A 22328-nucleotide genomic window follows, 5' to 3' on the forward strand; every position below is an offset into this window, starting at 1 on the left:
TTCTATGTATGTATGTATATAATGCCAGCGCATTCTGCTCTTGGCTGTGTGTCAACCACAGTGCCAAATGCATGGTGTGTATGTTTGTACATATATATGAACATAAATATGCACTCTACACTGAGTAATAACTATAGTGATACCATTTGCTAATATGTTTGTATGCAACCCCACTGCATCGCTATCGTTGATATTCGTGTTGGTGGAAAATGTTGCGGCCGCAGAACACCACTGACACAAAAACTTTTATCAGCCACATAAAGTACGCCTTAATGCACCATTTTTCAAGAATTTCAAATTGTGTATTTTTGTGCTGTAAACACAGAGATAACTGTAAATAAGCAATTTGAAGTACCAAGGTTCGGGGCTGTGTGACTTGAATAGTATTTTTCGAATAATAAAATTAAATTTTGGGCAATTATGGGTTGCTCTGGTTTCAAAGGCCACAGTTGCAGTACTTTTCAGCAGTCATCTATGGTTTAAATTTTTCAGTAATGACAAGATTTGAAAAATGCTTTTATTTCATATTAGTTAAAGGTTATGCTTTATATATTGACTAGGCGACCAATTCTACCGAGCAACAACAAATAATGCTAGTAAAAACAAATAAATGCACTACACATAATTTGAAGAAATCTTCAATGAGTAATTAGTAATGGGAGTGGCGGATATATATTCTACTACAATATATTCGTCAGTTTAAAAAACAAAAGGGAACATTTTTTGAGAGAGAGGAAATTCAATATAACGCAAAAAACCAGGAGAGTGATTTCATGCTATTTTAAATACTATCAACTGGAGAATGCAACTTCATTAACAAAACCTTCGACAAACTAATATTAATAGATAAATTTTTATAGATCGTATCTCCGAATATTAATCTCACAATTTTTTAAGCTTTTTCGACACCTATCTTATAAGTAAAGCTGTGTATATTCTATATATGGCATAGTTATGTGCCCATTTAAACTTACCTTTTAGATTTTAGTAATCTTCATTATATTTATTCTGAGTTCTTTCGAAGAGATCTCCTATGTGTCCGTGAGCCGACTAAAAAACTTTATCAGTAGCACTTATGATACATCTACTTAACGACTTAAGAGAGAGATTCCTCATTCGTCGTTGTGATTCCTCCTTCTCATATGTTTTTTATCGTGATCGTCAAATCGTTCAAATGAAAGTTCGTCAGACGATTTTGAAAACGCTTTCGCTGACTTACCAAAATAGAACATAATTAATTTACCATAGAATCCCATATAAGCATAAGTAGTATGTAAAACATAAAATAAATATTTAATCGTTTCTTTGCAGAAGTAATCCACAAAGATCATGCAAAACGTTTTGACACCTAAATACATGTAAAGCTAAATAACCAGGAATCTGAAACTTATCCGCACTTGGACGCACAACAACAGCATGGAAGTAGGAAAACTCGACGAGAAAGGCACAGGATGCTCGGATCTTCCTATTGCTACCGACATAAGTGTAAACAATCGACCATTAAATATAAAAACTTTCTTCATCTATCCAACTCTGGCAAAGGGGAAAAATATTAGCCGTGAAGTCAAATACATTCAAAAGAAATTCGCTACTTTAAAAATTGATTTGAAATGCCATAAAATAGGCTTTTCCAAATCGAAAAAGAGGCGTCTACGCAGAAAACGTCAAGCTCGTGCCAGGCTTAATACGAGTATCTTCGATTTGGAAAAAGTTGCAGAAGACCCTGTAAGAATACGAAATGCAGAAAAGAAAACTGATAGTATTAAAAATGAGAAGATTAATACGTTAAGTCCAATAACCAATTAAGAAAATAAAAATGTGAGCATATTATCGCCTAATAATTCAAAGCAGAGTTCAGACACAGTTGCAGAAAATCCACAACACAAATGCAGCTCGTGAAATTCTTGGAGAAACCAATTAATTTAAATAAAAATATAAGTATTTTATCTTCTAATGAATTCAAGCAGGAAAAAACTAAGATATTATCTTCACGAAAACGAAAGCAAAGTAAGCCCTCATCAAAAAGTGCGAACCAATTTTCTTTTAAGAATTCTAAATCCGCAAAAGAACATTAAATGTTTGCACAAAGCAAAACAGAAGCTGTGGATTTGTCCAAAATTAATGAATCAAATGCAAATAATAACTTGAATAATGAATTATCTACACAAAAGTGAGATGAAATCGAAATTTTGATGAAACATGGGAACATATTTGCTTCTAGTAACTCAAAATCTACAAAGCATAATGAACTATCTATAAAAAATATGAATGAACCGAAAACACTCCTCGAAAATCTAAACCTGCAAAATATAAAAACGTATCCACAGAAAACGTTTTAGAGGCCAAGTCTTCCTCGAAACCTACCAAGGTTGCTAAATTATCTGCAGACCACAATATGGATACTAAAGCAGCGTCTCAAAGCAAAAGCAAATTAGCTTCTAAGCACTCCAAAACTGGAAAAGATAATGTATTATCTGCACAAAACCCGAAGAGAACTAAGCGCTATACGAAACGTACAAACAAATTACTTACTAAACAGACAGTAGTTCCAGTTTCTTTATTTGTTGATAAACTTAAAAGACATAAACATATATATTATTCATTCGAAATAACATACAATTTGAGCTTACTACCAAAAAAGGATATTGTTTTTCTATTGAATATTCAAAATTCATTGCCAACAAAAGATTGGATCTTTGTAAAAAAGAATAGAAAAATTTAAAGGCAAAATTGTGATTTCGGTTGCCTTGGATCCAACTACCGTAAGATCTCTTGAAAAAACTAAGTTTGAAGCTTCACTGCTCAGATCGAAAGTTATATTCGTAGAAAAGAAATTTAAGATAACATATGTAAACACGATTAATAAAGGGAGGAAGTTCAAGACAGTACTGAATAAAAACAATAAACAAGGTAGATGTTTTTTAGTAATCTTTATTGGTTTTATTTTCTCTTCTCAATTTTCGCTCCATTATTTACTTTATCTCTTATGTCATCTGTCAAATAGAGGAGGCTTGATTTTGGTAAAACTTTTTTTTTTATATCGGAAATACCTACATTCGGTATTTAAATTTAACAGTCGAGAATAAAAAAAAAAGATGTATAAATTTTAGTTTTTATTATATCGACTTATATTTTCATATTAACTTGTATTATTCATAAACATAAACATTTACATTTCCGTATGAAAATGTACGTGCACAGTTTTAAAGCTGATTTATCGCATTTCTCGGCTTAGCGCTCGACTCGACTTTGAGCGTCCTTACAAACTAGTCAGCTTCTACTACCAAAACACATTTAATGCAGCGAAGCAAAAAACTTGGAAAATAATCTATCTCATTCAGCGGATGTTCCATCAGCGAAACAACAATCATCAAGACATCTTCCGAAAAGCAGTAATTTTTATAAAAATATTGTGTGGACATCAGTTTCTCCAAATTGGCAATTTTACATTATTATTCATTGTACTCTCCAATGAAACAAGTTATTTGTTTTTGAATATTATCATAGATTGATGATATTTTTTCAAAATACATTGTACATAACTATCAATCAGTTTGGTTGACGGAAATCTGTCGGTACCTCGACCGTGTAAGACGGGAGGAAATGATGTCTCTCTGCGTTATCTATTTTATAGAACTTAACATTTTTAAACACAATTAATTACAGAAGTCATGACAGAATTTCAAGAAGCTCAATTTTCATACTTCACCAGATCAGCATTTTATTCTAATATAAAAACCAGGACAGTTATAGAACCTGGAACAAAAAACAATTGTTAGGCGTAGGTAGATTCCACCAGACCAAAAACCACACCAAACTGTCAATTTAGGTGAATGTAATGGTTGTTCGTGAATAATTTGTGGATTTTGTTCGCACCAGAATCGACAGTTTTGTTTATTATCGCACCACTCAGATGAAAGTGACCCTCATCGGAGAAGATGATTTTCTTAAAAAAATCGTTTTGGTTTTAAGTTGTTCCGAAGCAAATTTAGCAAATTCACGACGTTTACGGTGGTCCAATGGCTTCAGTTCTTGAGTGAGAACAATTTTATACGGATGCAAGTTTAAATCCTTTCTCATAATACGCCAAGTTGTGGTTTGAGACAGTCCTAATTCTTAAGAATGTTTTGATAATAAAATAAAAAAATTTGTAAACGTTCTTGCGTATATCTTTCCATGATAAAATTGTAAACATTACTGAATACGATAAAAAACACTACAGTCACGACATCTCAAAAATGGCCGAAACGAAGAAATCATATCATCCGCACTGGAAAATCGATACCGATACTTTAATAATCAGCGATTCGTTATGAAAAATTCTGTTTAGATTCTCTTGTTTCCGTAGCCGATCTACAGAAGGACAAAAAGTTATAAAGGCACTGAAAATAAATTTCTATCCAAATCAAATCCAAACAAAAAGCTTTATGAACTTTATCGATTTATTTAATGTGCATAAATTGCGAGATATATAGTATAATTGGCGATTACATTTAAGTATGCTGAGCTTCAATCTGTAGCTGCAGCCACCTCCGTATACGAATTAGTAGCGCACTTTTGGACTCCATTTTTTTGATAATGATCGCAAACTGGAAAGAGCCCAGTTTCAGCCACTAATCACTATACCACGAAGGCCACCAATTACAAGCAAACATCAATTACTATGCATAGATGAGCACTCGGGTGGCACGGGTCTTGCCCAAGGATCGCAATCTTTTGCCGACACCTAAGGTTCATAAAAATAATAGATACAAATGTTCAAAATTATATAAAGTCGAACAGATTTGTTTTAAATATTAAATGTCGAATTATGTATGTATATTTAAAATATTGGTTTAAAAAAACGTTCCTGCATTTGATAAATTATAATTAATAATAGTCCCATTACAAAATACCAAAATGATTTACTAAAAGCCGACATTTTATTGGTGAGATGTAAAATGTTACTGTGACTTGTGAAACTGATTTACTAAGTTTTTTTTCTACACTAAACTTATTTAAATAAATAACAATTAAGGAATGGCAAAGTTGAAGCGGAACCGAGAAATATACATATATGATACTCTCACAAAATACATACGACTATATGCACTTTAACCCTGCTTAGCTAACCTACGTCTGCGAGACGTACGTTTGTAGTATTTCTCGTTTTCTCTTTCACAACTGTTAAAAGAGAGTATTCTCGTGTTCAGTTTTCTCAGCCGTTAACTGCAACTTGCCAGTGGGGACCATGGTAAAGGGCGTGGTGACAGTTTTTCGGTGTTAAGTGTTTGCTTTGATGAAATATAACAAGTTGGTTTTCTGAGGTGCGTTTGAGAGACGTATCGCCATCTTTTACGTAGCTTTTAGATTTTTTAAGCAATTTTTTTCTTCATTCGATGAAGCTTTGTTATATTTTATGCATAACTTTTTTACTTTTTTAGCCAGTAATCATGGATCACGGATCGAAGTTCGAATGACACAAAAATTACTGCTCTTTTGCAGGACATTTTGGATGACTCAAATTCATCGGAAAATAGAAGCGATTCAGAAAATAAAATGCTAGATGATAATATTCAAAGTGATGTGCAAGATAAACTTGTTGATTGCATTGAATCCTATAAATCCCCTCAAGAGGTGCCTCAGGCTTTGCCGAACTACGTCAAAAGGTCAAAATGCTGGACGAATTTCTGGAATAAACATTGTTCGAACAGCTAGAGGGCCTATTTGTCAATGCAAATCGCTAATGATTCAATTTCGTGTTTCAATGTCTTTTAAACGGAAGAAATAATTTCAGAAATTTTACAGTGTACAAATGCTGAGATTGCTGAGATTTCTGGGATTGGAGAAATCGACAAAGACTTCTGATCTAAGTACAATGTTTTGTTATGACGGCCCTTTGACTATTTTTTCCGACAAACCTAAGCCATCAAAAATGGTTTATTTATTGTCTTCCTGCAATGAAAAAGGCGGTGTCGATACATTTGACGAAATGTGTTCGTTGATGTTGTGCTCGAGAAAACAACAACTGGTGGCCTATGGCAATATTCTATGGAATACTAAACATGGCATTCATAAACTCTTATGTTATTTATTGTCACAATTCCATTTTCAATAATCAAAAGACATTAAGTCGTAAGTCATATATGAAATCACTTTCCTTGTCTTTGAAAACCCCATGAATACAGAAGAGATTGGAAATTCCAACTTGGTCGAAACCCTACGCAGTAATATTGAAAGTGTCGTGAAAGAAGAACTCAAAAATTGATTTGGTGCTAGGGGAGGTCAGCTTGCCTCAAAAAAGAAGAGGTACTGTGGCTTTTGATGTAAGTATGTCAAAAAAATGGCATGCATAAAATGTAAAATAACGTTATCTAAGCAGGGTTAAAATCAATCGGACAGAACAAAATCCGCCTATTCGGTATAAAACAGATATACTTACATTGGTCGTAAAGATGTGAATTGTAGGTGTAGCGACTACACAAACCACGTTTAGGAGAAAAAAATCATTAGTCGCCATCAAAGTAATCTAACTGAACGTCTAACGAATGAGATTTTGTCAAATTTATTATATATATAATAAAAATTAAGTATTTATTTTATGTTTGACCTCGAAACAATAATAAACGCTCAGATACTTTGTAGTCAATTTGTTTAATCTTGAAGAGCCTGATGATGCTCCGCGGTTTGATGCGTTTAAACCGCTTTTTCAATTCTACGACTAGTTAAGAATCTTGGTGTGGTGGTTGCCTCATCCCCTTTCTTCAGGAAATTATTGGAAACAACAATGTTTTAAGCAAAACTGTAATACTCTGTTTACAAAAACAGTTTAAAATTGCATTTTGTTTAGTACTGCTGCAACAAATTCAAATGAAATGGCATAATTTTTGAAATTATCATTTTATTCATAGCGAGCATATATCGAATATACCGTAAACGTTTATTAAATTAAAATTATGACGCCTATATTATGAGTACTAACGAAAATAATCAGTTCCACCCTTTAATTATATACTATGATAGCAACAATATATATGGAAACAAACTATAATATTATATTATTATGTCATTTAATATTAACTGACAAAAACAAGGTAAAGGAAACACATGTCTAATTTCAAAAATTGTAAACTGAATTAAATTCTACGAATCGAATTTGTTTTTATCGAACACGAAGTTACTTCGCGGTTACGGCATTTTTCATTGTTTGTTTGGTGTTCTCCAAAGCATTTAGTTTCGCTAGTTGCTTCATGACATCCAACTCTTTGATGAACGTGGCCAAAATATCCTTCGTACTTTTATAGTCGGCGTCTTTTAAATCGATTAATTCATCCTGACTTTCAAGTTCTGTAAAGATAGGTTATGTCATTATTACCAACGTTTAATAAATGATATATAATATTTCATACAAACCATCTATTTCATTTTCAATATCGTCTAAACGTTTTAGCACTAAATTCTGTTGTATTTTAATATGCTCCATTAAACGGTGCTGGCACTCTACTGGATCGATAGGCGCTTCCGGTTGTGGTATATTAGGAATGGGATGTGTTGGTGTAGGTGTAGTGGGCTCTGATTTAATTTTTTTAGTTGGCGACACTTTGGCACCCAACATTTTATTGCCGATTTCGGCATCCTCGATTTTAATATCTTGATCGGATTTTATATCGGATTTGATACTTTGCTGCGCAATGTCTTCCTCCCACTTTTTAGCCCACAAATACAACTTGGGATGACAACGATTATTGACAATGTTCATTTTTACGCGCAACGAATGCATAAAGCGATTTAACTCAACCAAATTTCCAGTGAGAACATGTGATTTCTTCAAAAATTCGAAACGTTTTGGCAGATTTGGATTAGCGATGTGGTAATTGGCCACTGGTAATTTTCCATCATATAACCAATCTTGATCGTGTTTGAAACGCATTGATTCGCGACCACGTTGCGGATTTCGACAAATAAAGCAGACATATTTCTCTGGCACATCCACCTCTTTGTCGATGCCATTGCAAATGCCATGTTGCCAACATAAGCACAGTTCGCATTGTATCATTAAACCGTCTTCCTCGCCATATGAACACAAGCAATTTATTATTTCCTCTTGACGCATGCTAACAATCTTTATTATTTCGCCATTTTCCTTTATGTACTGCGGATTATTTACATTGGATGCACCAGCTATGGCATCAGTTTCATTAGAAGCCGGCGCCAATAGTGGTGGAAACGATGACGATCCCGAATCAGCAGTTACCGGTGAATCAAGGCTGCTCATTGATGTGACTGGCGCGCCAGAAGATTTGCGTTTCTTGCCAACATCTACAACTTTGGCGTCTGGAGTGGCATTAAAGGAGTGGCGAGTCTCCTCGAAATCGGACACACCAAAACTATTGTCAGCGGTGACAACAGGTATCAAAGATGTACCTGCTGTGGTTTGTGCAGCTGTCAAGTATCGTCTAGTGGTGCGTTGGCGGTTGCTTTTACGTGAGCCCAGAGTACGCTTACTTGGTGACATGCGCGCACGTTTAGGTGGTATACCCGAAATGTTTGATAAACTATCATCCACTGCAATTGAAGTAGCCACAATAGCGTCTATGACTGTACTATTATGACTATCTTGTGCCGAGCTATTAAGCAAGGTGTCATTAAGTCCGACAGATATTTGTGAAGTTTCTGCATCAGCGTCTGTATCCATCTTGTTGTCGGTTTCGCATTTGAAATCCGTCGTAGATACCGTAAGCTGAGAGACACTGCCAATTGTTGTGACATGTGTGCCAGCACTACGTCTATGTGCGCGCGTTTGTAGTAAATCTTGTTGATGTAGTTTAGCAAAGAATTGTTGATTTGGAATTTGATTGCGCGGAGCAGGTTCATGTTGGTCTGGTTTAGTATGTGTACGTTTTTCTGCCAGCTCAAGCATCTTTGGACACGAACCAAGAAGCTTATTCAAATCCGGATGATAGTGCTTAACATGGATTTGCAAGTGGTCCTCCTTGCGGAAGTTCTTCAAACAGCTTTCTTGTGGACAACGGAAGAGGTTATTGATTATTTGCACCTTTAGTCCACCTATGTAAGCTATAAACAAATGTAAAGATATGAATGAATTAGCAGTTAAAAATTAATACAAATAATTATAGTACCATAACCATCTTCTGCTGGCAAATTAGCATCCACTGAGCGTCCCGAAACAGCGTCTGCATTATCTGTAATATCCAAAGTAGTGTCTTTTGAAGGAGAATCTTTTCCAAAAGTTGGCGTCATCAGTTCTACTGGGGGTTCGGCTGAGGCCACGGGTGTTTCAATATATTGTGAAGTACTGACAGCAAGTGCTGATGTAGCTGCTTTGACACTTGCTGCATCCATGGCTGCAATTGTAGTTTCTAGCGCTTTTGGTTTTGGCGGTGGCTGTGGCGTATAATCTGGCGTATACACATAGGCGTTTATATCTTTAGCGCGACGTCGATGAATGCTAAAGTCGTATATATCGGGGTTGTATACCTGACCTTGCTCCTCAAGAAAAATTTTCAAATCAGCTTTTGAGCGAAAACGTTTTCCGCCTGGCGTAACTAATATGACATCCCATTTGCCTAAGACATTTGAACGCTGATACATATGTTTCACCCAGCCTGGTGGCAAACGCCAATCTTCAACGATTACTGTGGGCTTTCGATGCTCACCGACAATAAGATAACCTTCTTTTCCAATTGGTTGATCGTTTACCCAATGGCAAGTCCATTCTCCGTCTTTTGGAATGTCCGGTAAATTTAGTGAAGCTAAAATATTTACAAAAGTTTAGTACATTTTTTAAAAATACTACCGTTTTGCTTACATAAATCCAATTTTGCCAGATCAAGTAATGGCCAATCCTTTCGAGAACCAGATGAAGCTCGTTTCTTTCCACTTGTTGAACTTGATGCCACTGGTGTTGATGATTCGGCGTTTGGAGTTTTTAATGTTGCTGATGTGTCTGGCAAATTTGTTGAAAGTGTTTGTGGAGTGCTAAGTATAGTCGGCGATGATATTGGTGTTTGTAACTCTGGGTCCAAAGGTAATATTTTATTAATATGTACTGCGCGTACATTTTTTACATAGCCGTCATCAAAGAGTACTTCATACATATCATTTCCGAGTATCTTTTTGATTGTGCCAGGGAATTTTCTGGGCCCGGACCAACGTGCCATACACTTCTCATCTAACTCGAAAACTGGTACTGGTTTTGTTGAAACTTTTTGTCGCAACCGTGTTGAATTCATGGGAATCCACTCTTCTGTGCCGACTACTGCCGACTTTACTTTACCCGAACGTTCAAATTTTATTAACACTTCTCTGTCATCATTGTCAACTTCAACCACACGCGCTGCATGCCACACACCATCAAAATCTTGTGCTTCCAATCTTGCACCAGGATTAAATGATGTAACCGGCTCAAATTTAATAGCAGCCGGGGATGCAGAAACTGGTGTATTTATGGGCGATGCAGTTTCGACATCATCCTTTACGGAATTTACGTTAGCTTTTGCTGCACTACGTTCAGCAGTTTCCGCCATTATTTGTGCAACCTTGGCTTCTACTGTAGCTTTTGTAGCATCCTCTGTTGAATGATTTGTAAGACTTGATGTGTTCATACTATTGTTTTTAAGGTCTTCTAAATCCGATTCAACTTGAGTTGGATCGACTTTTCCCCATGGAAATACTGTGGGAAATACACGTTGTTTAAGTAGGTACTTTCCACTACGTTGTGGTTGGAAATCGATACGACGAAAGTGTCTCGAGCACACAAGTACGCTTTTGGTAATTTGTCGTTCTGTACTAAGCCGCGTATTACGCAGCCAAATTGTGCGTATGTGTGCATCCAAGGGAAACGAGTGATAGGTGACACCATGATGTTCCGGTAAACGAGAAGTAGAGTTGCAGCCAGTTACACAACAACGACGCCCCATTTTTTAATACGTTTATTTTCCAACGATGCACTGCTATAGGTATAATGCAAATACATATATTTATTTCTTGTCGAGTTTGGTAGTCGGCGTATCCGTCAAACACGAATTGTAATAAATTAAAAAAATATTTTAATTTATTTCAATAATACACTATTTTAATATATTAAAAGTATCTTTTAAATATGATAAAATAATAATCTTTTGTTTAAACTATTTGTTTAGTCTGTAATCAAATTGGTAAAACTTGTGAAAATGCCATTAAATAAGTCAATTGCAGGTATAAACTGCTTTATCGGCATAAATTTGCCAAACAGTGCAGCTTTATGTGATAGCAACCAGAGGGTTTGCCAGACTGTCATTTATTTGTAGTAACGCAAAAAAATTTCTAAACACTTAACGCTATAATAATTTTGACAGTATCAGTATTTTATAATAAAATAGATTAGAAATATACATTAATACATACATATTATTGTACATATATATACCTAACTTTGTTATTAAGTATAAAAAGACAGATAAAAATTAAAAAAAAGCGACAGTGTCTATTACTATATTTCAATATTTACGTTACGTTGTACTTTGCAAAAAATTGCTAAATTTGCAACTTTACTTTGCATATTTAATTCTCTTGAATAGGGTATACAAATGTCAAACGCCAAAATTTCTACTAAACGCTGTTAGGCGCTTTGTGGACCGAATACTAATATAGCTTTATTTAAAACGAAACTTTTAATTATTCAGTCTAAATCACTTTGACCCTCACGCGTTGGCAGTGGAGGCGTGATTTGGAGACTACCCAAATTTGCTGTACCATGTGATCCCTAGTTAAATTGTTATATTTACGTGTAAAGTTATGCAAAAGTGTATACATTTATTGAATAACATTGAAATTGTGAAATCAAGTTTTTTCAGCAATGAACTTCATCATTACGTTAAGTACAGTTGGCAAGCGAATGAATGCACACTCACTTGAATGAAACTCAGTCATTATATATACTTACATATATTTTAAAATAAAAGAAAACACAAAAAATTGTTCTACCAAAAGTAATTTTTTCCAAGAACCACCCATCTAATCATTATTTAAAATTGTTCAGAAAAGTTGGAAACTGGAAATCTCCACATACACAGAATTTCCAAATACCTCGAAAATTATATAATCAATTGAAATCAATTATCTGTTTGTGCATTTATTCTATTCAAACTTTTTTAATAAAAAACTATGACGTCACCGCAAAGCCAAAGCAGAAGGAAGGAAGGAACGCGCGTTTGTTTTTACGACTATTTTCATGAGCAACCGGAAATCAAGCACTTTCAATTGTTGTTTTATAAATATACATACATATATGTACGTACATAAATTGAAATTACTGGTGCTTTTGAGGAAGCCGCCGAATTATTAACTACTATATGCCACACACAAAAAGCTGGTTAAATATTCGTAAACTGGCGCTCATACAAATGCATGTATATAAATATGTATGAATGTATGATACCTAGTGGTAATAATATCCATGAATTCAAACATTAATTGAATTCTAAAAAGCCCTATAGAGTCAAAGCCAAATTTATATGTATTTTATTTGGAAATATGTGCGTACCAGCCCACCAAATGGTACGTTCACTTCGCGTAGGTGACAAGGAAAGTTTATCCCATTCTAAACATAGTGGCCTATATGTGATGTATTTTTGGATTTGTTAGACAGTATTATTGAACATATAAATAGCAAAGTCTGTGATGATCACAAGGAGAATCCGTTGTTAAATTTGTTAGCGATAGTATGTTTTACTCAATTTTTTTTTTTTAATTTAAAAATATAAAATATATTATATTTAAATAAGAATGCACTGTATGGGAAACTAAAGCCAACTTCAAACTTTCGAATAAATTCATTAGTTATACTTACAATCTACAAAATCATTCAATGATTTTCGATCCAATTTTCAACGACTCTTTCACATAAATTGCCTCAAATACTCTCACAAGCTTATAATAACGATCGCAAAATCAGTTTTAGATTACGTAAAGTAACGGTCAATAATATAAAATTGTATGACTTTCAAAAGTCCCAAATAGAAATTCGAGGTAGGTACGCTGCTCGAAACTCTATTTCTAGTAATAAGTTGATGTAAAGTATGTATATGAAAATCATTTTATATCCTAAATTATATCTAATAATAATTGCAGTTGAAGACAATGGTGTTTCTTATGATGTCGAATTGCCGCTTATACGGTAAGTCTAAAGTCTTGACAAATCCCAATTGTTGAAGTTTTTTGGAAGCAAGGGAGGTGGAAGGATCTCAGCACTCATCATCACTCAGCCAACCTAAAAAGCTCATGATGAGCTCAAAATGTTTCCTTCATATAAACTTTATATCCTTAACTATGTTATGTATACAAAGTTAAGTAAATAACAATTCTTCACGCCTCTGTTTGATACTCTTAATCTGTGCCCGTTTTTTTACAGGTCAAATTAACAACAATCTTATTGATTATAATTGAGTATATCGAAAGAATATGAGGATACCTCAGTAAAGCGCTATGAGGCCATGATATTCTGTGTCTACTTAATTATTCTAATCTAATGTATTTATACCAGTTGTTAGTTCTATACGCCACTCTGCACGGTTTAACAAATCGAATACATAAATATGTATAAAGATCTAGAAAAATCCAAAATGTTTAAATAACTGAAATGACGAATCCTCTGTCGGAGCAACTTATATATTTTTGGCTTTAGAGGCCAAGGTTTCCGACTGTCACCATATTATAGCATGTGATCGTAACCCCTATAATCAATAAAAGTTATAGTGACTATTAACACGTACCTATGTACATAAAAATATAATCCGTAGTTACTTTATTTCTTTATTTCGGCAGTTGATAGCTGCTGATATGTTGCCAATGATTTGCTAGTTGCATGCTAATCAGATAACTCAAGACTTTGCAAACCTGTACTCATTCATATACAATATATGTATGTACTCTTGTAGCCTTTTCAAATCCGTACAAGTAAATATATTTGTTGCCAAATTATTATTGAATAATATATAATATAAAAAAATATACCCGTCCCAAATATGGATTCTATGAGTAGCTCAACACTATATAGGAATTTATTTCAGCATGCATACATATAAGTCTTTTTTCAGCAACTGGAGAAGGCAGTGGTTTTGAGGTGGTGCTTTGATGTATTATATTTTCAAGATGGTATTCCTAGTTGTTTAGAGTAATTATTAGTAGCTTTACGGGTATTTTGAATTCTGCAAAAATTTTAACTTTGCGATACTAATGTCTCCAATAATTTTGACCAAATTGTTCATATTAGTTTATATCTTCTTTATACTCGTTCTAAAGTCTCCACAATATATTATATAATGTTTATCCACGTATGTTTATGTATTATCACATATTCTTGAACTTGTGTCAAGTGAAGTTTTATGTGCAATTATGTTATATACATATACATATATTTTTTCAAATTAAATTGCACTGGCAAGTAACTAAAGCAAACTTTAAACGATTATACATTCAAATTCAACTACAACTAAAATTTAACATACATACATACATATTTTCTCCACACACTAAGCGGTCTTTCTTTGGTCGCCAGTTCACAGGCTGCAATTTCAGTCAACAACCTCCAGCGTAATCTCACCCAAAACATAAAAGTTAATGCATAATCGCTAAGGTTGCAATATTCGCACTACCTATGTTTGCATAAGTGTTTGTATGTATGTATGTACGCAAGTCAACAATTGCTCGTACAAATTTTCGCAGAAACTCGTATGTCCAAAGTCATTTTGTATACAAAATTTGTAGTTGTCGCATTTAAACTTTTTGGTTGGCAAATTAAACTTCACCTTTATCTGAACTCGCGATAAATAAATACGTTTGTTTTTTAAATCGTGCTTCCATATGTATGTAATATACTATAAGTATATGGAATGAAGTGTAAGTAATTAGTTGCAGAGTATTTGTTTTCGAATTAAATTTTATAGTGGGCTTTCAAGTGGGACATCCAATGGCGGAGCAATAATATTATTTCAATGCCTTTAAAGGTTTGTAGTACAAATTCCATCCTGTGGTTTGCCAATTTATCCGTTCTCTTGAAAAAATATAATGAAAGGTGTACTGGTAAATTTTTAATTATATTATATGAAGTAGTTGAACATGATTCAAACAGATCCATTTCAAGGAAATACATATATATTTTTGTAGCTGGTCTAATGGCATAAAAAATCCTGTTTTAATGTAAACAGTGCCGCTATAATGGTAAACCCTGAAGAGTTAAACTGGTAGAGAGGAATTTCTTTCCGCGTACTCAGAGTAATGGATGCAAAGATTTCATGAAAAAAAAAGTATTAAATTATTAAAGAATGAAAAGAAATTTTTAGCAAGCCAAAATGAACCTTAAAAAAATATATATGGAAAATAGAAAACTAAAATAGTGTTCAAAAATTAAAATATATATTAATACAAATTAAAAAGAAGATAATATATTTTATGACCACGTTGAGAAATATTGAAATTTTAAGAAATAGACACAGGCTGGACAAAGTCAAGAAAATAGCTACTGCATTTCAGTGCAGGGTTCTTTTAGGACAACAATATTATTTTCCCAGTAGGATTTATTTTAAATATAAAAAATTATTTTTAGAGTATTCAACTTTCACCATTATCTCACGATGTGTTTGCACACTAATTTAAGTCTACATATGGAAATTAATATCACAAAATCATTTAAATTTTGTCAAAGCTTGCATTTAGCTGTCATACCGAATAAAAGCTCGACCATAAAGTTTTTACAGAACGTTTCTGGTCTCCGAGTTAATTTAATTTTTTAACGAAAATGTTCTCAGAACATATTCTTCTAACGTTCTAAATACGATTAATCTCATTCACAAGTCATCCATTGACATGAAACCTGATTTGATTTAAGAAAAATTTTGATCAAACTTAGGGATTGACGTCAATCACAACCGACGTAAAATCAAAAAAAAAAAATAAATTGAGAAAATTCAATGATAGGAAAATATTTGAAAGATGTGCACGGTAGAGGTGTCATATACTATATATAAAAGTTATGCCTAAATATATATCCATCTGCTTATTAAATAATTTACTAATAAAAAATAATAATAATATATGCGTAAATAATTTTGAATATACATACTTGACACTCCGAACATACTTTTCGGTTAACACATACTCTGGTAGCTATGTTTATACACATGTATATGGTATTTATGTATATAGTGAAGTACATCCTCTTAAAAAAGTTTTACGTATGCTTTTTGAATAAACAATTGCCCATATTTATTTAAAAACATGAGCACCCGCTCACAATTGCTATGATGGGTTTCGAGTGATTTTGTTATTGCTAATCGAAACTTGAAGTACTCACCATCCAGCTACGAAAAAAATTCAAATAATTTTAACATAATTTGTTTGCAAGTGTTTTCTGAAGTGCGAGACTTTGTATATTATACCCTGAACAAGACATATTAAGTTTGCCACGGAGTTTGTTACACCCAAAAGAAAACGTCGGAAACCCTATAAAATACAATATATGATATATAAATATACATATATGTAAATGATCAGCATGACGAGCTGCGTCGATTTAGCCAGATCCGTCTGTCTGTGTCTGTGCGAACGTCGGTTTCTCCGTAAGAAGCTGCTCATTTGTCGAAACCGTTGATATCGAGTCACTAAAACATAAAGCTGCCATACAAACTGGCTGACAAAAAACTAAGGAAAACTTTTTTATTTGAAAAGATATCTTCATGAAATTTGACATATAGTATTTTCCAAGGCAACGCTACAATATATCGCTCCTAATACATTGTTCAGATCGTACTACTATAGCATTGTATGGAAAACTTTTTTATTTGTAAAGGGTGTTAAAGCTTCGATGCAACCCCAGCTAACGTTTGTTTTTTTTTGTTTTTAGGTATGTCAAGTAATGTTCATTACCATACTAGCAAATACAAACGTTTTGTAATTTTGACAATTATAAATATTACAAAACATTATTATTTTTATTTGTTTTATTCATGGTGACCCATTTCACAGAGAGATTTGAGTTGTAAGTCAGGCTTATGTCAGCAATGAAACAAATAACGTAGTTATCTTTATTGTTGTCGTGTTTTTTTGGTTTTTATATTGCTTAATTTGTAGTTAGAGATATATTGTTGAAATGCAACATTTCACTAGCAAAGTTTTATTTTATATAAATATTATTGAAATGTCATCAATGAACTTATAAATAGTTGATTCAATGCAAAATACAAAACCATAAACATACATTATTTTATAATTTTTTTCGCAATTAATTTGCAAAAAAAATTAAGCTATTTTCAACACAACAACAACATTGTGTGGTATATTTTTTGCAACTTAACAAAAACGAGGGGATAATCATCGGCACCTTGCCACTTTCTCCTAAATAAATATTTGCATTATTTGCCCGCTTGATATACACAATACACAATACAGACGCAGGTAAATAATTTTAAGTACATGCAACCTATTTACCTATACAAGCCACATAATCGCAATCGTATATGCGGGCAAATATTCGCACTTCCGAATGAAATCCAACTTGTCATTGCCGCAATTTGCAAGCGCTTAACAAACAGTACTGCAAATAGCGCCAACCAAATTTTTAAGCCTGATAATGAACACATAATTGATGTAGTAACGCGGATATTACATATATACATATTTCATACGTACATACTTCTTTGTATATTCACCGTGAATGAGGGACTATAAGTCGTGTGAAGCGCCCTCAAATCTACATGCATACATACATACTTGTACAGCATTAATAATGTGCTTCGTATGAGTTAAAACGAGTGCACTAATATATTGTTTGAATTTTTTTTTGTGGAAATACATTTCCACAGTTATGCAATACAGTTCAAAAAGCTTAGTATTTTAGAAAATATTGTAGCTAAAAAAGAGGCTAAGCTCGAACGGAACCAAATATTAAATACCCTCATCAATTAAAACAGCAAAAGAATTATAAACACTTTAACGAGCTGGAATGCCTGTTTCTAGAAAAATATAACCTACTCATTGTTAAGGCAATCGGACAGGTGGTAAACTGATAATACCTTTATTGTAGAATAATATAATCACATATGATCCTAAACATGAAATTTTTATGTGTATATCATCAAGCTAATGGACAAAATTTACATTTTTCTAGGCATTGCACCAATGGCACCTACAATTTTTTTCAGCAATTTCCACACAAAAATGTATATTATTTTATATTTTTAGCCCAATTTAGAACTTCTAAAGCATTTTTATCTTTTTTAAAGCTTCTGAAACTAATATTTTTTTATATTGCCTGATTCCTCTGGCAAATATGTACTTTTAAGTATTTTTAGGATTTAAGCACTTGCAATACCTGCTCACAGTTATAGTGGGCCTAAGTTTCTGCAAAATATCTCAATTTTTTTTGAAGTTATCGTTAGATGAACAGGCGAATGCAACGCTACGAAAATAAATTATATTGCGATAATAAGCGCTTAACCACCTCTGAATGATACTCTAAATTCAATCCTCAATGAATCTTCTCGACAGCCTGTTGCATACATCATTGTAAAATTTCAACATAAGTCGAAAATATTATATGAGTAACATTAAATGAGATTCTGCGTTACTATTATTACAAGTTTTTAACGTTTAATGTGCATTGTACATAAAATACATGTAGCATAATACAATTAAACTCATTGAAAATAATGTGCAAGCAGTTTAAATAAATAACTGGTGTTTTTTCAGACGTCTTGTTTTCAATGAAACAATACTTTTTGCGGAGTTGGTCTTTTTGACAGCTGTTACGTGATTTATACTAAGTTTGGTTTGCTACCTCATAATAAACATACTTACTTCGGAACAACGTTCGGTGAATGGGCCCAAAACGATATGGCCACCAATCCCGATTTTCACAGGAAAATTTTGTTCAGCGATGAAGCTAGCTTTTGGTTGAATGGGAACATTAATATAGTAAACAAAATTGTCGCATTTGGTCTAAATTTCTGAAGAGGAAGTGCATCTTGATGCTCATGTTACATCCTAGTTTGTGGAAGTGCAACATGAGCTGCTCAATGTGTTGAATGTAGTCAGGAGACTTTTTATTTCCTACGAAATTTTGCACAACTAAATAAATTCAATCCATGCAGGTTTCTCCTTATCTGTCATACAATCAGTAAAATGTTGGTTCTTTATTAGTTGTTTGATTTGAGCTCCATCAAAAATATCAGCTTTAATTCATTCTGAGCTCAATTACGGAAATATTTTGCTGACATATTTAAAACAATCCCCATCCTTGTTTAGAGCTTGTAACAACTGTTTTATTAGACCAAACTTTATATGATTTCTGCGGTTTATTCCGTTAATATTCACAACACAAAAATAACAAACATTGTGATGATTAGTCGGTTCACGAAAAATCATAGGACTTTTGAACTTTAAAGTGGATCTTTTTTTATTAGCCTCTAAACGCAATGATTCTACGCTACTACCATATGCAATATTTTGGATCCAAAGCTTACTAAACACTTGTAATGGCTTTCCAAAGTAGTCCATTAGGCCTTCTTTATAGATTCAGACGCATTTAAACGGCATTCTTTAAACATATACTCACTACAAACAGCACAAAAACTATTCGGATTATTTAGACAAGTTCTTTTGAATGTAGACATAGCAGTTTGTGTATGAAATTTAGTAATTTTTTGCCATAAAATTTAATTCATGTAAGCCAAGTAACGATATTACAAGAAATACTTGTATCTCTAAAACTAGAGCTGCTAGAAAGAAACTGAGGGTAGATTTGAAATCAGCGACGTCAAATAAGTAAGAAACAGTTTAGAAACTTCATAAAACCAACAAAAGTTTAATTTTGTTTACCAGTGTAATCCACAAGCTATTGTTGCGAGGCCGTTACATCCTAAAAAAGGTCACTGCTTGATTTGCTCTATGGGCAGAGGGAATCTTGGGTCAATAGTTCTTCAAAACTAAAACCGGCCAAAACGTTACAGTCAATGAGGAACGCTATAGAGCCATATAGAATTTGAAACTTTTCCGTGCCAACGAAGCAACCAATTTACTGAAGGAAACTTTTAGTGAGCGCATTATCTCGCGCCGTGGGTATGGATTAGTTTTTGTTGGGTTATGTGAAGTCGCTTGTCTACGCAGAAAAGCCAGAGACAATTGACGCCTTGGAAGAGAATATTCGACGCGCTATTGAGCCCCTCGGCAGAAATTTATTCCAGACAGCCGTGGCGATCACTAGCCCAAAATCATTTTTAATAATGGCAAACCCGTATCTTTATAATAAAGCTCAATTATTAGCCATAATATTAATTATATGAGTTTTATTTCTTCTTGACAACCACATGTCTAAAAAAACACCAATATACTCGCAGGTACTAAGTAATCCTGTTTCAGCAAAGTAATCATACATGCACTTAAAGGTTCATGTTTAGTATTCCCTGTTGCACAAAATTGCCTACGCGGGCCACGTTCACAAACAAAAATATGAAAAATAACAACAACAGAAAACAACAGGGAAGACGTCACGTCACCAGCATTAAATATGACGATATCAAAGGTGCATTCATTTGCACAACTTAACACATCCAATGTTACATACATACATACTGATATACGCATATCTCAGCGCATAAATTACGCACACACTTCCACATATACATATATATGTATATATCAGTAAACACATGTAATACATTTTCATTTTTTCATGACACATTCAGATTCACTTTCTCCTCAGACTCCTCAATGCACAGTTACATAAAAACGGGCTTTTTACAATCTTAACATGCGCGTACCCGCCAAGGTCAATAAGCATGCGCCTCTGTCATCGGTCATTATAAAACAATTTCACCAAAAATTTTACAAAATCAACAAATCCACCGAACAGCCAACTTATTCATCTGTGTCAGCATGAAAACCCACATAACTACATAACAGCATTTGCGCATAAAACTCATCAGCCCGCGGTGGTGTGATAAGTCTTTCAAGAAAATTCCAGTGATGTGTAACCAGTATAGGCGCAGCGCATGAATGGGCGTAGAAGAAATTTATTTTTCTGTACATACTCACATACATACAGATGTAGGCGTGTGAATGAATGCAAGACAAAATATGTACATATTCGCTAGTACTTTCGTTATATTAAAATTCCAACAAGTTTTTTCGAACATCGGCGGGCTCTGAAGTGATGAAAAAGTTTCTCGTATAAATCGATCACTCGTGCGTAGACGCTTTCAAACTGCTGCGAATGACTTTTCATAGGACTATTTATTAACACTATTTTTTATTAAAATACTTAAGACAAGATTAAGATCGAGAGCTGCCAAATATTCTATAACTCGAAGACTTAAATTAGTAAAATTATTGACATACATACATATATGGGACCTATGGCAGTTCATGAACTGATTTCATCCACCTACACCACCATCACCATTCATTTAGTTAAGAAGTCTTACATACTGACCAACATGTGACACATGCTAAGTCAAGGAATTTCATATTGTGTTGTTTGCGAAGTAGGCATGCCTTTAGTTTGATTTTACCCATTTTCAAGCTGTGACATAATGACGACAAAAAAATATTATCTAGTGGAAAGTGGAACGTTTGCTATAATCGGGCCAACGTCATCGCTATAATATTACACCAATAAAAAGTGTTATGCGTGAAAACTTCACAAAAAATTATACTCTGCACAAATTGTAGTTTATCGAAAAATGCAAAAATCTCACTCAAAAATATGAAATTATTATAATAAAAAAATAGATGATATATATCTAGTAAACTAATTTAATGTCATATATAAATAAGATAACCATCTCATCACTCAAAACTAACTGTGTATAAAATAGAAAAAAAACACCTCAAAACTTTAAATCTGTCGGTCATGTAATGAAATCGTAAATCAATTACGCAAACGGTAACAACAACTATAAGCAAAGCTTATCAGATGCACAAATCAACATAAATTGCGATTTTCCTTATTACACTTGCATACACATACCTATAGTATATATATTTATTTTACCACCGTAGAGCATATTTTACCGCATCATTTCGCCTGTCGTTCAATGCCAATGATGCGAACTTCAAAAACGCCTTTAATAAGCGAAGTAGAAAAACAAATGCATAATAAACGCTGCGAATTCATTCCCACTACTCCGGCAGGCATTCTTCGCACGCTTGCTTACTGCATTGCAACACAAGTTCGTGTCTTCAGTCTTTTGTGTAGTTGTGAAATAACGCTATTTTTCTTTCATCGCAACGCGCATTAAATTCACCTATTAAAATAATGTGAATGAACATTGGCACGGTTCAGGGCAGACGCGAAA

The 22328-nt window shown here is 33.6% G+C and overlaps 1 protein-coding gene and 2 long non-coding RNA genes across 3 annotated transcripts in view; 2 read left to right on the forward strand and 1 right to left on the reverse strand.

Annotated features, from left to right (window-relative positions):
• The window catches only part of LOC106619082 (uncharacterized), a 26458-nt gene extending 19067 nt beyond the window's left edge, over positions 1 to 7391 (forward strand). Inside the window, exons 2-3 of the long non-coding RNA XR_001330776.3 lie at positions 1312 to 6305; positions 6362 to 7391. This is a non-coding gene — a long non-coding RNA (uncharacterized lncRNA). The remainder of the gene's footprint in view (positions 1 to 1311; positions 6306 to 6361) is intronic.
• Positions 7033 to 11168, reverse strand: MBD-R2. Its single transcript, XM_014237103.3, has 4 exons — positions 9809 to 11168; positions 9120 to 9752; positions 7393 to 9054; positions 7033 to 7326 (listed from the first exon to the last, which is right to left on the reverse strand). Exons 1-4 carry the CDS (start codon positions 10917 to 10919, stop codon positions 7157 to 7159), a joined length of 3576 nt encoding a protein of 1191 aa, XP_014092578.1. The 5' UTR covers positions 10920 to 11168; the 3' UTR covers positions 7033 to 7156.
• Positions 11169 to 12478: 1310 nt separating this feature from the next.
• LOC138857818 (uncharacterized) lies at positions 12479 to 13312 on the forward strand. Its single transcript, XR_011397020.1, has 2 exons — positions 12479 to 13008; positions 13111 to 13312. It is a non-coding gene; the product is annotated as an uncharacterized lncRNA (long non-coding RNA).
• Positions 13313 to 22328: the final 9016 nt, after the last annotated feature.

This window comes from Bactrocera oleae, chromosome 2 (assembly GCF_042242935.1).
Source record: "Bactrocera oleae isolate idBacOlea1 chromosome 2, idBacOlea1, whole genome shotgun sequence".
Taxonomy (NCBI): domain Eukaryota; kingdom Metazoa; phylum Arthropoda; class Insecta; order Diptera; family Tephritidae; genus Bactrocera; species Bactrocera oleae.